This window comes from Salmo salar, chromosome 06, assembly GCF_965601325.2.
Source record: "Salmo salar chromosome 06, fSalSal1, whole genome shotgun sequence".
Lineage (NCBI taxonomy): Eukaryota > Metazoa > Chordata > Actinopteri > Salmoniformes > Salmonidae > Salmo > Salmo salar.
In genome coordinates this window covers 35,897,722-35,916,041 of record NC_138296.1, presented here as the reverse complement: position 1 = coordinate 35,916,041, position 18,320 = coordinate 35,897,722, and the positions used below count along the sequence as shown (strand labels likewise).

At 41.6% G+C, this 18,320-nt stretch overlaps 1 protein-coding gene across 1 annotated transcript in view; it reads left to right on the top strand.

Annotated features, from left to right (window-relative positions):
* Positions 1 to 18,320, top strand: part of LOC106607063 (ubiquitin carboxyl-terminal hydrolase 43) — an 87,298-nt gene that overhangs the window by 25,656 nt on the left and 43,322 nt on the right. The window contains exons 3-4 of the mRNA XM_045720322.2: positions 5,417 to 5,520; positions 11,263 to 11,355. Of these exons, the coding sequence (XP_045576278.1) occupies positions 5,417 to 5,520; positions 11,263 to 11,355 (197 nt within the window). The remainder of the gene's footprint in view (positions 1 to 5,416; positions 5,521 to 11,262; positions 11,356 to 18,320) is intronic.

Sequence of the window (18,320 nt, the reverse complement as noted above, 5' to 3'; positions counted from 1 at the left end):
TCAATTTAGAAGCTAAAGTGCTTGAGGTTGTTGTGATGCCTCTCACCACCCCTATCAAGTAGTAAGCTGAACAAATGAAACATCTGTTAGTCTGTTTACACAGTATTGCTGTTTATAAGAACACCAGGGCAAAGTCAAATAAACATGACTACGTTGCCTGCGGCAGGCAAGCAATCATAGCCTTTGCTGATGAAGCTATTTATACAGGTAATAATTAGTAATAAATCATTATGTGTCCACTCTGCTTCTAATGAAATGTTCCCTCATCAGTTGGCGTCCTCCTCCATTACAGGGCTCTGCTCTGTCAGTGAGACCCCTCAGCCACAGCCACCTCATCTTAGAACTGTTGGAAAGAGTCATTTTAATTGAATCTGAAACTCCCTTTTGAAAATGTGTTCATCTCCATTTTCACTTATAGCAGAGCTCTAAAGCGCCATCCTTCACAGACATACTACTTTTTTGTGTCACAGAGTTGATGGCCTAGAAGAAGCAGCAGACATGAACACAGGCTTTTTGACAACTTGCTGTTTCTCTTTGTGTCCATGACAAGAGGAGTCGTTTGATAAAGTGTTTATCAAGGACACACATTACAGTACATTATGTTCCCATCTTGGACATCAGTCTGTTGCCTTTTTGAGTGTTTGCGTGTATGTCCGGGCGTGTGTGTGTGTGTGTGTTTAAACATACAGTGAGCTACAGAAATGTGTCCCAGCAGATACATTACTGTAAGCTACACTACCATATCATTACCACTAAATGACTATATTTTCAGAAGGAGTTCAAACTTAAATTAGAAAACTTAAATTAAAACTTAAATTAGAAAACTTAAATTAAACGCAGTCTCAAATAGCCGCCTGTCCCTTTTAATAGCCGGGCATCCACACACATTTCAGCCTTTTTCGAATAAACGCTGGGTCTAAATGAGTTGTTTACGAGTGAACTTCAGTGAGTAATGTAAAGATTGCGCAAAAGAAGATAGAGGAGAGCAACATCATTTCCAAGGATGAGACGGCCGTGTGGTTTGACATGGTCGGCTCAACTACGGGGGATACAAGGCGCAACGAGGGAGAGAATGGTGCTGAAGCGTGAAATTATTGGCGTATGATAGGCAGCCTAGTCTTTGCAAGTCTGATCTGCGATGGATTTATTATTATAATGTTTATACTGGTCATACTGGTCACATTAAACAGTGTTGTAGTCTTTTCAAAATTGTATTGAGAAAAAGCTGTGTGCATTAAGGAAATAGAAGCCTGTCTCTAATAAGCGCCGGTTGTGTTCAGTGATTGAAGCAAATAAACACCCGGGCTATTATTTGAAGTTTAATGGTATATAAATAAAAACTATAAAAATATTACTTTGAGCGCAGTAGCAGTTTTAGTTAATTTAATGGAAATCGTAACCTAGCCTGATCAGTTTAGATGACTTCTGCCTTACTGAATCATATGTCTGTGTGTCTCAGTTTCTCACTGTGCTCACGTCTTTAGTAGGGCCAGGACGATACTAGCATTAGTGACAAGGAAACAAAACACGAAGCGGATTTAACTTCTTTAGGAAAACAGCCCTAATGTTGGAAACAAACATTATGTTGTCATCCAGAGTCACATTTATTTACTTTACAAACTATAGCACACATTATTTTACATACAGCAGGTTTTTAAAGGACCAAAGAGTTAGTCTGCTTCGTGTTTTTATTTTTGCCATTGAAATAGATTGCGATACCGGTATCGTCCCAGCCATACTAGCGGTTGCTGCTAACATGCTGCTGCTGCCTCACAGTCTGATGACTTGGCCAGGCTCACCAGGGAATTTAGTGAGGTGATAAGACCTTGTCTGGGCTGGGCTCATTGGTCTCGGAACGCTGTGTTGTTATCTCTGCATAAAGATAACTCTGGAATGTATTAGCTCTCTAGCTCCAGTCAACTCTGCCGCTGAGCAGGCCAGAGAGTGGTAGTAAGGCATGAATTCAGCTAGCTTTATGTTCTGTAGGAGCATAGGCCTCAGGAGAGCAGACCTCATAACCTCTCTCTCTCTCACTCTGCTCTCAATGCCTGCTCTAAAGACCTGTTACCCCTTGACCAATAAGAGGAGGCTCAGCAGAGCATGACCGTACCACACAGGGAGGGGAAAAGAGAGAATGCTATATGAGAGAAGGATGAGGGAGTGACTGAGTGGGGTAGAGTGTGATGGAGAGAGCTAAAACCATAGAGGAACTCACTAAAGTGAGAGTGGAGGGAAATGAGAGAAGAGGGAACATTTGTGATGGTATGTGCCTATTGAAGCCCCGTGCAAGAGGGGAAGGTCATGTTTCGGTCACATTCCGGTCTGTGCTAAGCTGAAGTGGACTTGGAAGAAAAGACTCAGTGGCGTTGGTTAGTTAAAGGAACTCTCCTCCTGAGCACTCCACACCACACTACACTACACTTTTTTCCACAACCGAAATTCAAAACCTCCTTTCAGCTCCATTTGTGAGACGGGGTCATGGTTGAGCTGGCTGCCTGGGAACAGTGGCAGTCAGTATGGGATCAGGACAGGAGATGTGGTGTTGTGGAGAAAGAGTCAACAGAGAGAGTTAACACAACAGCAGAGACTTAGCGAGCAATAATGAGGCTGTCAAATGAGGGCTAAAATGATATGATAACTTAATGCATTTTCAAGTGCCTGGCGTCTAGGTACAGCGCTCTAGTAACTTCAGTAATAATGTGCTAACACGGAAATGTGGTTTTAGCTTGGCCTTTTCCAAGTCAACCACTCTTGATAAGAAAAGGTGAGTCAGAGATTTGTTATCATAGTTAAACGTGTACATCCAGTGGCTTTGTTCAGGTGCTGAATGTTGAAAGTATAAATCTTTATTTATACTTTAGGCATCTTTAGGCATGTGAAGTGCATCATGTTACTTCACTAAATCCTGAATGCCTAAATGCAAATGGCAGCTCAAATTCCCTTTGCACTTGAAAATCTGATGTTCGTATCTTTGGCGCATAATGCTCCCTTTATTTTTTATTTATAACCATTGTTATCCAACAATGTGCTTGTTTTATAGGAATAAAGGCTTAACTGTGTCTTACCTATACTTTGATGCATAATCAGCTACGGTAACTGTAACCGTAACTGTATAAATCAGGAAATAGACAGTAAGGAAAATGTTCTACTTTGTCACTTTCATAACCGACGTTGTCAGTGAGCACATATTGTGCAGTTGATATTGACTGTATTGCAGAGGCATGTTGAAGTTTCACACGTCTTTGAAGAGAGATTGTGAGAGCTCAGTTACAGTAATAATCAGTAATCAAGCAAGCAAAATAATTTTGTTATTTGCTGTTAAATTGATTTACCATGATTTCTTTCAAAGACATCCATGAAGGGATGGCGGTTCGAGTGTTGAACCAGTAACCGAAAGGTTGCTGGTTCGAATAGCCGAACTGACAAGGTGAAAAATCTGTTGATGTGCCCTTGAGCAAGGCACTTAGGCCTAATTTGCTCCAGGGGCGCCGTACTTGTAACGATGTACACTGAGAGTCGGGAAGCAAGTTCAGGAAGTGAATACGTTTAATAAATAAACAAAACAAGAAACACAAACAGCGCTCCGACATGAAACATAAACAATGACGACTGGGGGGAAAAAACAAAGGGAGTGACATATAAAGGGCAGGTAATCAAGGAGGTGATGGAGTCCAGGTGAGTGTCATTATGCGCAATTGCGCGTAACACTTGTGACAGGTGTGCGCCTTAAACGAGCAGCCTGGTGACCTAGAGGCCGGAGAGGGAGCACACGTGACAGTACTACAATGACTGACCCTGTAAAACAACACAAAACAACACATTTCACAGTACCTATCTGGTGTATATGACAATAAAACATATATTTTTTTATCCCTGGAAATGAGAGGGGTAATTAAGCCTAATGAATGCCCCTAACGACATTATACCGTATTACCTCTTTTTCTCAGTCATCCATCCTGTCTCAGTGCCTATGGTATGGTACCTTTTGTTTCGTTTTTACCATTGCTGTACCAAAATATCCATCACAACCACACATCTCCTCCTGGCTCTCCTGTCACAAGACAACGTGGTTTTATGAAATGGTGCAACCATGACCCTGATACCATAGTGAGAGAATGATTCAGATTTGACATTACATTGGTTTCAAATGACTACACTGCATCAATGGTGTGCCATTACAGTATCTGCAGTAATTATTATTCCACAGAGTCACACTGGCCACAAACCACCATCAGAAGTGACGATGAAGGAGGAGCAAAGACCGTGGCTGCTGTTGTTGCTGCTATTGTTGTTGATGGTGCAGCTAGGGCTAGGTGAATTAGTTCAGTCAAATCAGCGCTGACGTGGACAGTTTTCAATTCATTTAATTCATTATCACATAGCTGTGCTATGCCCTCGTGTGCCGCCCCAGATCAGCTTGTTTTTTTTTACCTTACATGGTTTCAGTGATCAGTCTGTTAGTTTTATCGCTTTTTCCTCCTCTTTTATCTTTTTCCAAGGCCAGTTCAGCTCTGCTGTAGGTGAGTGGATTAAAGAATAAAGAGAGAAGTACCCCAAGCGGGTTGCATTCACGTCAATACTTTCCACTGCCTTTGAAAATCCCCTTTTAATAGAAAAAAAGACTGCTGAACAACATTTCACAATGTTCTAACTTGACAGATATTCATATAATATATTTTATGCTGATCTGTTCCTCCCCTAAGTCCAGTGTTAACCCCTATATTAATTTAGTGGCTCACCGCTGCTAAATTGTTGCCACTGATGCAAAAAATAAGTATATATTTCTGCCAAGATGCACTTTTAAATGGATAGTTGTTAGCTCAATGACTGGAAATCTATGGGAACAGCTAGCGTGTCATTGTGCTAACGCTAGTAGCAATGCCCCCAGAGTTTTGGGTGGCTGGGTTGGAGAGAGTTCCAGACTTTGGGGGGGCAGCAGCGTTGAAAGCCCGGTCCACGATGGTGCACAGTGTTGTTTTGGGGATGGTTAAATAAAAATAAATGTTACGGAGGTGAAAGAAGGTAGATTTGGTGGCAGACTTGATGTGGAGCTCGAAGGAGAGAGTGGGGTCCAGGATGACACCCAGATTTCAGATCTCAGATAATGGGCAGATGGTGCAGCCATCAGTGGACATCACAAGGTCACCCACTTTCTTGAGGAGAACTTTGGCAGCCGCCAGCATGACCTCAGTTTTATTGCTGTTGAGTTTGAGTAGATTAGGTGTCAGCCAGTTTTTGATGTCCTGGAGACAGTTGGTCAGAGACGGGGGAAAGAGGTGAGAGGTGGGTTTGGTGTGGATGTAAATCTGGGTGTCATCCGAATCGCAGTGGATTTAGTTGAACCTGATGTTTTTTTACTGTTAGCGATTGTAGATGTTACAATGATGTGTTTCTGTTTATCCACTCTCTATTCTAGGGCCCTGGTATATCAGAGGAGGCGATGGTCACTGAGCCTCCCCACTCGCAGCAGCCCGGGGCACGCCACAGCTTTGTACAGGAACACTTCCAGGCACAATACAAGTGAGTTTCCATTTTGCCAGGTCTGCCCATAGCATACTCTCTTCTCAATGCAATGCTAGAGAATAGCCCTATTACTATCTGCACATTAGTCCTGCAAGCATTGATGGCATCTGAACTGAGTAGAATACAGTTGACTCAATCCCTGGCACTTAATATGGAAAGTCATGGACTTGTGCTAATGTAAAAACTGCTGCATTGCACCTTGAAGGACAGGTGAAAAATAAATGAATTACTATACAGAGAATTGTCTCTCATATTTGTGTCAGTCAACAATTTCCCTCCGATTCAGTGTCTTGAATGTAAAACAGAAGAGTTACTTTTCTTTCCTTTGTTTATTGTGACATGTTTTTCATGGTTCAACCTGCTCCGTAGATGATAATGCTAGAAAATAATAAATAATGAAAAAGTGTCAAAATGTGACAGCTTTTGTTATTTATTTCCATTAGGAGCCAGTTGTATTTTTGTATAACCTGTTCTATTCCTTTCAGTGCACCTGGATGAGGTTGCAAGGGAGTCTGTTGTTGAGAGATTGATTCAGATTTAGAAAAGCTTTGTAGGTTGGCTAAACAAAAACTTACTGGGTAAAACTTTGTTGCCCATTCTAATTTTAATACATTTCCTTTCATTTTGAACCATATGTTATACAGTTCAACGCAATTATGGTCATTTGTGTGGAAATGAGTTTCATGCTTGTCTTGGTATATGCTTAGTCCATCGGTCACACTGCCTGTAATTTGGTCTGTTGGGTTTTGCACCTCTCCTATGAGTTCTTTACAATTATTGTACAACCTATGCATAGTTAGGTATGGAGGCTTTTTCAACACATCACATTCGATTACCGATGACTCATCAATCCAGTTCTCATTGATTGGATTAAATTGTAATGATCAGATACACCATGTGTAGTGGAGATGTCATTATAACTCTAAGTGGGTAGAGGTTGTATATGTATTAGCAGGAGGAAGAGTAACCTCATCAAATCATTGCAGACATTCCAGTTATTACTGAGCCTAGCTGGAGCATCAATACTGACAAGGCCCATGCACAGAGTGCAGTAAGAAAGACTGCCCCTCCACCTAACCTTTATGTCTCCTAGGTAACTAGGGACCCCTTCAAGTGCTTTTATGGTCCTGAGTAAAATTAGTGGGGTGGTTGGTTTTTGTTTGAGGTCAAGTGAAATACGATAACTGTACAAATAAAATAGGCATAGATTACCTACATATTGAATAAACGTATACAATCTTTGCTCTAGTAGCTTTCCTTCCAAGCTGTGATTGATGAACCTGATTGAGTTTTCACAGTTTTATTCCTTATAACATTCCTTTCAATCCGTGTACAGAGCCCCTCAGCAGCTTTGAACCCAGTGCCTCTGAAGCTTCACAAGTGTTCATTTAATCTTGGAGATAAAGCCTCCTAAGTGTTTCTATGAAACAGATGCATCTCACAGCTGTGGTCGGGAGATCACTGGAGCTGCTGAAGGTAGTGGAGCTGTACCTTCATCATGATTTGGCTGTCCACTCCTCTCACAGAGGCTCCAATGAGAGTTCTGCATCCAACTGCCAAGTGTATCTGTAAATTTCTGTCAAGCCCCCAATTTTACATTAGCTGTACTCTTCTCTGGGTAACCTTGACGAATGTCGTACTATATTGACAAGGAATTATGCAAACAACTGCACAATAGAACAGATGTATATTTGGACCTTTTAACTCTGTCGTGAAGTAATTAGAACACTTGCCACTCTGTGGAAGTTTCCATTTGCTTTGTAATTTCCTGCTTGTTTTTGTTTCCTCCATCTGCTAATTCCTTGGAAAATCGGCAGCTTGGTGTTATGCCGTTAATACATCTGTCAGAGCGCATCCCTTAATTGCTACCCACTGATGAATGTTTCTGCTTTGACACCCGGGAAATGGGCGTGTCTAGACAGGAAGCACCCATTGGTAGCTCGGCTGCCATAGCTAGCTCACCCACTCAAACACTGTGCCAGACTCAACCAGGAGGATTCAGACTGGAATCCAACACTTGACTGATGATCACTGATTACTAGCAAACCATAAAACATGCATTATAACTTCAAAAACAGCGTAACTTTGCATTTCAGAGCTACAGCATGGCTTTAGTTCAGTGGAAAAGAGCTTTGGATTATATAGACATTTCTCTCAAGGAATATTCCATAGCCATATCTTTCCATAACCATCTGATTTTGTCCCTTAGGCCAGTCCAAATCACTCACTCAGGCAACAGCATCATTGTCTGAGATGAGGATTGAGGCCTGGGTGTGAAAGTGTAAGACTGAAAAGCTACTGTCAAAGCTTTTTTAGAATAAGGTGTGAAAGTGGGATTCAGAGTCCCGTGGTCAGAGAAGTGTCCTGTTTCAAATATAAATATCCTCATCCTGTTTGTGGTGTTTGAAATTTTTAAATACTAAATGTATTTTATATGATGAAATATTTGTCATACTAATAACTAATATAATACTATTAGTGACATGATTCTTCAAAGTAGCCACCCTTTGCCTTGATGGCAGCTTGGCACACTCTTGGCATTCTCTCAACCAGCTTCACCTTGAATGCTTTTCCAACAGTCTTGAAGGAGTTCTCACATATGCTAAGTACTTGTTGGCTGCTTTTCCTTCGCTCTGCGGTCCAACTCATCCCAAATCATCTCAATTGGGTTGAGGTCGGGTGATTGTGGAGGCCAGGTCATCTGATGTAGCACTCCATCACTCACATTCTTGGTCAAATAGCCCTTACACAGCCTGGAGGTGTGTTTGGTCATTTTCCTGTTGAAAAACAAATGATAGTCCCACAAAGCGCAAACCAGATGGGATGGCGTATCGCTGCAGAATGCTGTGGTAGCTATGCTGGTTAAGTGTGCCATAAATTTTAAATAAATCACTGAAGGTGTCACCAGCAGAGCACCCCCACACAATCACACCTCCTGCTCCATGCTTCACGGTGGGAACCATACATGCAGAGATCATCCATTCACCTACTCTGCGTCTCACAAAGACACGGCGGTTGGAACCAAAAATGTCAAATTTGGACTCATCAGACCAAAGGACAGATTTCCACCGGTCTAATGTCCATTGCTCATGTTTCTTGGCCCTAGCAAGTCTCTTCTTATTATTGGTGTCCTTTAGTTGTGGTTTCTTTGCAGGAGTTAGACCATGAAGGCCTTATTCACGAGGTCTCATCTGAACAGTTGATGTTGAGATGTGTCTGTTACTTGAACTCTGTGAAGCATTTATTTGGGCTGCAATTTCTGAGGCTGGTAACTCTAATGAACGTATCCTCTGCAGCAGAGGTAACTCTGGATCTTCCTTTCCTGTGGCGGTCCTCATGAGAGCCAGTTTCATCATAGCCCTTAACGGTTTTTGACTGACCTTCATGTCTTAAAGTAATGATGGACTGTCGTTTCTCTGTGCTTATTTAAGCAGTTCTTGACATAATATGGACTTGGTCTTTTACCAAATAGGGCTATCTTCTATATACCAACCAACCCTATCTTGTCACAACAGAACTGATTGGCTGAAATGCATCAAGAAGGAAAGAAATTCCACAAATTAACGTTTAACAAGGCACACCTGTTCATTGAAATGCATTCCAGGTGACTACCTCATGAAGATGGTTGAGAGAATGCCAAGTGTGTGCAAAGCTGTCATCAAGGCAAAGGGTGGCTGATTTGTTTAACACTTTTTTGGTTACTACATGATTCCATATGTGTTATTTCATAGTTTTGATGTCCACTATTATTCTACAATGTAGAAAATAGTAAAAATAAAGAAAAACCCTCTGAATGAGTAGGTGTGTCCAAACTTTTGACTGGTACTATATAATATGATTATTATTTATTTATTTTTATCTGAAACATTTGGGGGGCCAAATAAAACCACCTGCAGGCCAAATTGGGGGAACCCTGCTGGTTTTTTAGTAGATTGTTCTAATAATAGCTGTTATAACAAATATAATTAATTTATTTATTTTTCAGGAAAGGTGACACTGAACGTCCCAATACTTGGAAAAATGGCTTTTAGAGTTTTACCCAGGCTAGTGCAGGGGTTGGCAACTAGCCTGGGTTGCGAACTTGACACAACTGTGGGAAGCATTGGAGTCAACATGGGTCAGCATCCCTGTGGAATGCTTTCAACTCCTTGCAGAGTCCATGCCCCTATGAATTGAGGTTGTTCTGAGGGCAAATGGCTGTTTTTTACACTTGGTGTATCTCAATGTATCTCAACGTGTGTCAATGTAAATAAGGTATGAAATTATTGTTATTTTCAAATATAATTTATTTTTGTGCTTAGTTGGGGTCAATTTGCAGTGTACAAATTATTATAATTATGTTTCGGTTCCCCACCATCCGCTCTGTCAAAAATAATCCAGTGGCTGAATCTAGTTGCCGACCCCTGGCTTAGTGTTTAAGCTGACTCAAACTCTCACCCTTCAGCATCACTGCTTCAAAGACAGGGATTCCCTCTCAAGTGCTGCTCACACTTCATCCAGTAGGCATCATGGGAATATCACCTCCTTTTCCTTTAGGCCTAAGTGTTCCTTACCAATGCACAGTACATCTATGTTTTATTGGAGCTGCTGGAGTGTTATTTGTATGCAAGGAACATGGGCAGCTCCTCTGTTTCCTGTTGAGAATAAGACATCCGTAGGGGAGCGATCCACTCTGCCAAGAGAGAGCTCCACACAGAGCCAGTGTCAGCTGGGTTGAGTTGAATAGGGCTTTATTCACTCTCCCCCAGTCGCCCCTGTGGGTCTGTCAGGTGCCTTCCTAGAAGGGAAACACATTTAAACAGCTATGCTCTGGCTAAGATTCTCATGGTAGGCTACCCCTTGTAAAGGTTCCTGACATGCAGGCTGGAGAAGTGAAAGCTCTGTGCACTGATCCAATGAAAAATACTATAGCAAAGGAATAGGGAAATACTGGCTTAAAACATCGCCTTGCTGGGTAAAAGAGGAAGAGGGACATTTATGCTTGAAATTCAGATTTGCAAAGAAACCATAGCTTTGTCAATTTGTTTTGATTGTATGCAGCAAAGTCACTGATGAACTCAATTCCTCTCCAGTCCTAAAGGCTCTTATAGTTTCAGGCATCCTTGTGAAATGCTTTTCGCTTCCTGACTAGAAGAACCAGTCATGGACTTCTTGCCATAGAACTATTACAGGATTTAGAAGTACTTCAAGTCAAGTTCAATTCAAGTCAAGTTCAATAGCACTGCAGTCTGAGGACTTCCATGGAAATACCCTCTGACTCTTTGTTCAAACAGTTAGTGATTTGCCAGAATAAGCAACTTCCTCTCCTAAACATAAAGGGGTCTGTTGGAGCCAGTGTGTGAACCAGGTGTGGAATGAAATATTAGTAGAACACAAGATTTGCTCTCTTTTCCTGTCCTTTGAGTCCTATGGCCTGAACATTCATATAGGGAGGAAACAAGCCATCTCTTAGGACTGTTCTCTATTCTCCCCATGATGGTGATCATTAGGGAATCGCTGCGTGCTGGTTCCCATTTAAAGGCCCAGTCGCACCGTGAGGCTTTTTCCCAATACCCACCCCCCTTACATCACTTATCTTTCCCATAGAAAATCTCTACAGCAACATCAAGACGTACTGTACATACAGTGTGTCCATTTTTATAGCAAGATGCACTTTCCTGCTGGCCTGACACAGAAGTGCATGTTCAGGTGTCTAAAACAGGCGTCAAACATCACACAATCTTGTTTTTCTTTCCACAGGTCATCGCTGACCTGCCCTCATTGTCATAAACAGAGCAACACCTTTGACCCTTTCCTCTGCATTTCACTTCCCATCCCTCTGCGCCACACCAGGTGAGTAATATCCCTGTTAGTGCACCAACCATACTGAGTACACAACCATGCAACATATCACACCACACCATGGTACTACGTGCAGCTATTGGGAGACATCTGTCAGTTAGAGTCAAAGCCATAGTAGACGGAAAGACTTGCCTTAGGTACAGACGTAGAAATACACTGTAGACAAGACTTAAGCGCTGGTGTCTTTTTAACGTCCCTTTCAGTCCTCTAGAGGCTCATAATGTTAGAGGAATGGATAAAGATCTGGAGTAGCACAGAGAAACAATAGACCTGGCTGAGATGGAGTGTACTTGAAGCCCAGAGGAAAGCCCTGAGGAGCACCACCTCAGAAACCAGGAACAATGTCACATTCATGCCCAGGTCACAAAGATCACTCCATCCCTGCTTGGCCGCTGTTAGACTGTTCAGGAAATACATTTTTAAGGAGTTAGTCCCCCCCCAAGCCCTTACTCTTCAAGCACCTACACCCTCTCATTAATTTTGCTCTTTGTGAAGACTTTTGACAACTTTGTTTTTTGTTAAAAGCAGAAGATAATGTTTCCTCTCACACACCGCCTGACCAACCCTAAGTCAAAACAGTATGGTTCTCACCTTTATTCTCCAGTGCAGATGGAGGAGTTGTCCTAATTGGAAAAGATGATTTAGAGTCAAGCTATGAGTTTAACACCTATCTCAGATTCCTGTGCTGGGGTGTCATAGTAGTGCATGCAGCTGTGTCCTCCTATTGAGGTCCCAGGGTGTGCATAGCAAATTCAAAAGCCTATCACACACTCATCTATCCAATCCTACACCACAAATGGACACTACAACGTTGATCTCATACTGTAGATCGTCATTCATACTGAGCATCCAACGTAAAGCTAGAATCCTTAGTTGATACATGAATTTGAGAGTGGTTACATATTTCCAGCCCCATCCCTTAGCTTTTTAGCGATAAATGGGCGGGGAGAACGCTTTGTTATTGTTTCAACAGGTATTCTTTAGAGCTCTCTATTTGTGACACATACAGTCATTGAAATAGTTCTCAGTCTCTTTGGAGCAACTGGAATGTCAATAAACGTTAAGGCCAGGCACGACACCCTCATAGGGACATTTTTTCCCTTTAATCATATCACAATCATCTTTCACCAGTTGAATGTAGACACAAATATAATACTTTTTTGTATAAACATATTTCAGAATTATTTAAAAAAATATGCAAATGAGCCAATTCTCATTAATATGCTCATATTTACATATCATGCAAATATATTTTTCTGGACACTGGATGAAGTCAGCCTAAATTATTTAGTTTCATTTTATTAAGACACTCCAGGACCAGACTTGTCCGGAGCAGATTGTGGATAAATACTTTTTAAATCTTTCTATCTGTAAAAGACTAAAGACATATACGTAAAATGCATTTTTTGACGCATTTTTTCAAATACTTCTTAAAATCTAGAATATAAACTTGACAACATATCAACAATTCCCTCTGAGCAAGTCTGAAGAATATATCTAAGGATAACCACACAACATTGAGTGAATGCCGATGCTTCTGAAGCTGAGTATTTTTTGGGGGTGTGTGGGAAGAGTCTGACTTTCGGGAAATGGTGGTTAAAGACAAGTACACTGAATTTAGACTACCAAATGTCTATTTAGACCCAGTCATCATCTCTTCAAAGTAAGTTACTAAATATAGTCCAGTTTGTAACACTCTCTATGAAATGGGCTTCTAAATTATGTGTAATTTAATGTTGTGAGCTTTAAAATGATTAAAGTGGTTAAAATGCATTAAAATGTTGATGACGGTAGAATGATAAACTAAAGAAAATATAAATAAGTACATAAGTATTCAGACCCTTTGCTTTGAGACTCGAAATTAAGCTGAGGTGCATCCTGTTTCCATTGATCATCCTTGGAGTCCACCTGTGGTAAATTCAATTGATTGGACATGATTTGGAAAGGCACACACCTGTCTATATAAGGTCCCACAGTTGACAGTGCATGTGAGAGCAAAAACCCAGCCATGAGGTTGAAGGAATTGTCCGTAGAGCTACGAGGCAGGATTGTGTTGAGGCTCAGATCAGGAGAAGGGTACCAAAATATTTCTGCAGCATTGAAGGTCCCCAAGAACACAGTGGCCTCCATCATTCTTAAATGGAAGAAGTTTGGAACTACCAAGACTCTTCCTAGAGCTGGCCGCCCGGCTAAACTGAGCAATCGGGGGAGAAGGGCCTTGGTCTGGGAGGTGACCAAGAACCCGATGGTCACTCTGACAGAGCTCCAGAGTTCCTCTGTGGAGATGGGAGAACCTTCCAGAAGGACAACCATTTTTGCAGTACTCCAATAATCAGGCCTTTATGGTAGAGTGGCCGGACGGAAGCCACTCCTCAGTAAAAGGCACATGACAGCCCATTTGGAGTTTGCCAAAAGGCACCTAAAGGACTCTCAGACCATGAGAAACAACATTCTCAGGTGTGATGAAACCAAGATCGAACTCTTTGCCAAGTGTCACATCTGGAGGAAACCTGACACCATCCCTACGGTGAAGCATGGTGGTGGCAGCATCATGCCGAGGGACTCTTTGCCAAGCGTAACATCTGGAGGAAACCTGGCACCATTTCTACGGTGAAGCATAGTGGTGGAAGCATTATGCTGTGGGGATGTTTTTCAGCAGCAGGAACTGGGAGACTAGTCAGGATAGAGGGAAAGATGAACGTAGTAAAGTACAGACAGATCCTTGATGAAAACCTGCTCCAGAGCACTCAGGACCTCAGACTGGGCCAATGTTCGCCTTTCAACAGGGCAACAACACGAAGCACACACAGCCAAGACAACGCACGAGTGGCTTTGGGACAAGTCTCTGAATGTCCTTGAGTGGCTCAGCCAGAGCCCTGAATTGAATCCGATCGAATATCTCTGGAGCGACCTGAAAATAGCTGTGCAGCGACGCTCCCCATCCAACCTGACAGAGCTTGAGAGGATCTGCAAAGAAGAATGGGAGAAACTCCCGAAATACAGGTGTGGCAAGCTTGTAGCGTCATACCCAAGAAGACTCAAGGCTGTAATCGCTGCCAAAGGTGTTTCAACAAAGTACTAACTAAAGTAAAATTTCGAAAAACCTGTTTTTGCTTTGTCATTATGGGGTATTGTGTGTAGATTGATGAGAAAAAAACTATTGAATACATTTTAGAATAAGGCTGTAACGTAACAAAATGTGGAAAAAGTCAAGGCGTCTAAATACTTTCTGATGCAAAAATGTAATTTCAGCCTGTGGTGCCTGGCCTTAAGCAAACGTTTATGCTAATTGGAGAATCGTTTTTAAAAATCTAGCTCTAACAAACAGCTTGCCAGGCAAACTTTACATAATCGCCTCATTCGTTCTACTTTTGGCTAATGGCATTGAATACTGTAGACAGTTATGAAAGGAAGAAACAGATGGTTTGCCTTTTAAGATTTTGTACATGGTTGCCCATGTAAGAAAAAAGGTATCATCTACAAAACTCTCTCCATAAACCCTAACACAAACTAAAGTGCAGACTTTCAACACCAACAGTCATTTACACCAACTCCAACCTCACACATATACATTTATTTATTGGACTGCTACAGTACCTATTTTCTGACAGAAATGTGTTCCCACATGTCATATATACAGTATGCGGTTAGTTATGATCAAGTGTGTTAACCAATGTGGCAGAGTCAGCCCGACATGGACCCATATTGATGTTGTACCCTAATGGACTGAGTGGTATGGCAGGCGTCTCCATTTAAACACATTAACTTCACTAAATGAGCCACTCATTACAGATCAGCATGTTATTACTGTAAAGATCCTTCAGAGATCTTGTTGCATAATGTTCCTGTCCTCCTGAGGAAAAGGTTTGCGATTCATTATCATGATTGATTCAGCTTTGTACTCAGAGACGGGGAGCTAAACCTCTGAAAGGTGTTCTCGGGATGTAGCCACTATTTGCAGTAGCTTAGTATAATCATAGACTCAGATTACCATTCAATTGAGGGCTTTAGTTGAGTATTCAGTCACTGGGAATTGAATTCCCATAATTGGTATTGGGTGCATCATGTAACATTATAGATTGTTAATTATCCCTATGCCTGCCTTTCTAGTTCTGAGCTGTTGAGTGTGTGGGGATGTTTTGCCGCACCCACAATGGTTCCAAACAAGGTAATTAGTATGAATTAGTAACTCTTGCCTGCTCAGAGCACCATTGATTAACTACTGCCTTCACTGTTTGTGTCTTGAGACACAAAAAGAACCGTGATAATATGAGGCACTGTCTTGGTGTTCCTACTGGCTAGTCAAAGGCAGATAAAGGAATGGACTCTGGTGCGCCCCCAGCTAAATCATATGGAGAGATCTCCCCATACCCCTCACTATAGCATATGCTGAGAATCCTTGACCCCCAGTGTAGAGGTTACCCTGAGTCCAGACAGCAGGGGATCTCACAGCTCAACACTGTCATGACGTTGCCCTCTTTGGGAACAGCGAGCACCATCCCCTCCCTCTGCACCATCCCACTCTCTCTGTCTCTCCTACACCCAGGCTGCTGCGACTACAGGTCGTAAATTCCTGGAGAAAAATCCTGCCTCATGGCCAGAGAGTATAGAGAGAGAATGAGTTTCATAGAGAGAACAAAGGAATTTCTTCCACTTCACAGAACTGGAGAACCGAATGACATTCATGTTCTGGAGAATGTATAAAAGATCTGTGAAGTAACGAGCTACGAACTGGTCCGTTTGGTACAATTTTGTGAAACTCATGAGAGACAATGCAGCCACATTACCATAATCCTGTTTATACAAAAGTCTCACTTATGAGGCTTACATCTAATTGTTGTATAGAATGAATGAGTAAAGATGGAACTATTTGTGAAATTATGTAATGTGATTTTAGACTGTTTAATGAGGGAAACTCCAATTCGCTTTTGGAGTTTAACTAAATCAGAGGACCGCCCATGAGCACAGTTATGATCTGGCGTCAGGGGACAGCCCTTTTCTATGTTCCGAATAAATCCCCACCTGGGTTTTCCCACTTCAGACCAGCTTACCTCGATAACGAGAGGGCTAAGGGTTGAGACGAGACCAGTACCTCTATCACAGAGGGAAATAAGGTTTAAGTAGATTGCTGAATCTTTTAACCATCCCACGTGGTTAAACTCTTAGACTATCGATACCGACAGAATAAGAACAAGTCTTTGATATTAATTACTAGTCTGCAGCTAGGAATTCGGTATCATTGAATGCGAAGACCGACAACCGCCGAAACAACTATTCTATAACGACATGAATGAATGTCACTCTGAACTAGAGAGGGCGGACAAACTCTCCAACAGAAACAAACTTTTCAACAGAGATCCCGATGACACACTGAGCGTAAATATATATATATTGATTGCAATTATTCCCGAATGAGTGAGCATTCATGTGCAAAGGATTAGCATTTCAATTGTTATAATTATCAACTCTGTAGTGTCTCTTATCTTTCGCGCACTTATCAGTCCCTCTGTCTAACAAGCCGCCATGCCGGTTTAGCCCACTAGGGCACATTCCCCTATCATTTCTTTGTAACCATATCTACTTTGTTTGTTTGTGTTATGCATTTCTGTGAGTACTTAGTTAGTAAATAAATTATTTCAAGACAACTGATGTATGGATGACTCATAGTGAAGACTGGGTTCGTGCAGATAACCAATAATTTACGACGTTTGGAATGAGACTAACGTGAGGTAAAGAATAATTCATTAATCAGAAGACTAAGTGATCAGATATTAAAATATCTGAAAGTTATATTAGGAAAATTATAACTTTGTAATCTGAATATTTTCCTTGGTGCCCCGACTTCATAGTTAATTACAGTAGTTTAATCATGTAATAATAATTACAGAGAATTTTTGATAAAGATTCATCTTCAGTTTAATGATGCCAAAGACACGACAACACCCATTACTTACTTAAGTGATAATGCCCTCGACGCCGGTGTTTGGAGGATATATTAGCACGGGTGTTGTTAGGCCCGAGAAGAAGTTGAGGGCCAGCAAACCGTGCCAACATATCCTCCAAACACCGGCCTCGAGGGCATTGTCACTTTTTGGCTGACAACGTTCTTATCCCTTGCTTGCTAGCTAGCCAACTATGGCTAACTTGCAGTCACGTCAACAGTGCAGCCAGAATAACAACAAAGTAGCTGCATTTGCGTTTTAAGCTGTTTTCTAGTGACATTTATTTGAATACATCCATAACAATGAGCTAATGATGCACAATTTCACCTGGCGTAAAACATGTGCTCTCTCGTCAGGACAATGTTGTTTGAGAGCTAGCCAATAACACAGCTAACACAATCACTGTAATGCGTCTGTGTGTAGCTGGTGTAGATGAGTCAGGCGCAGTACAGCAGATATGAGTAGTGTAAGCAATTTTACTCAACAATAAAATAACAAAACACGTCAATAAATCCCAGGCCACAATTACGGACCGCAATACAATAAACAATCACTCACAAACAAACATGGGGGAACAGAGGGTTAAATAATGAATAAGTAATTGGGGAATTGAAACCAGGTGTGTAAGACAAAGACAAAACAAATGGAAAATGAAAATTGGATCGGCGATGGCTAGAAGGCCGGTGATGTCGACCGCCGAACGCCACCCGAACAAGGAGAGGGACCGACTTCGGCGGAAGTCGTGACAATCACTTCAAACTGAAGCTGGAAAAACTTCAAACTAGCTGCTCTTCATTTACTTTTACCTGTTTTCTATTGATAGTTATTTGTATATATCCATAGAAATTATGCTAATTCATGATTTAGACTGGCTGAGAAAAGCTGCCTACCTGTCTGTCTCATCACGACTCCCGACACGTTCATTACTATGGGACAGCTGGAGATCAAATTTGAATATTGAAACAATATTGCAAATGTCGGAGAGAAGGATAGCAAGGTTTATAGAAATCTCCG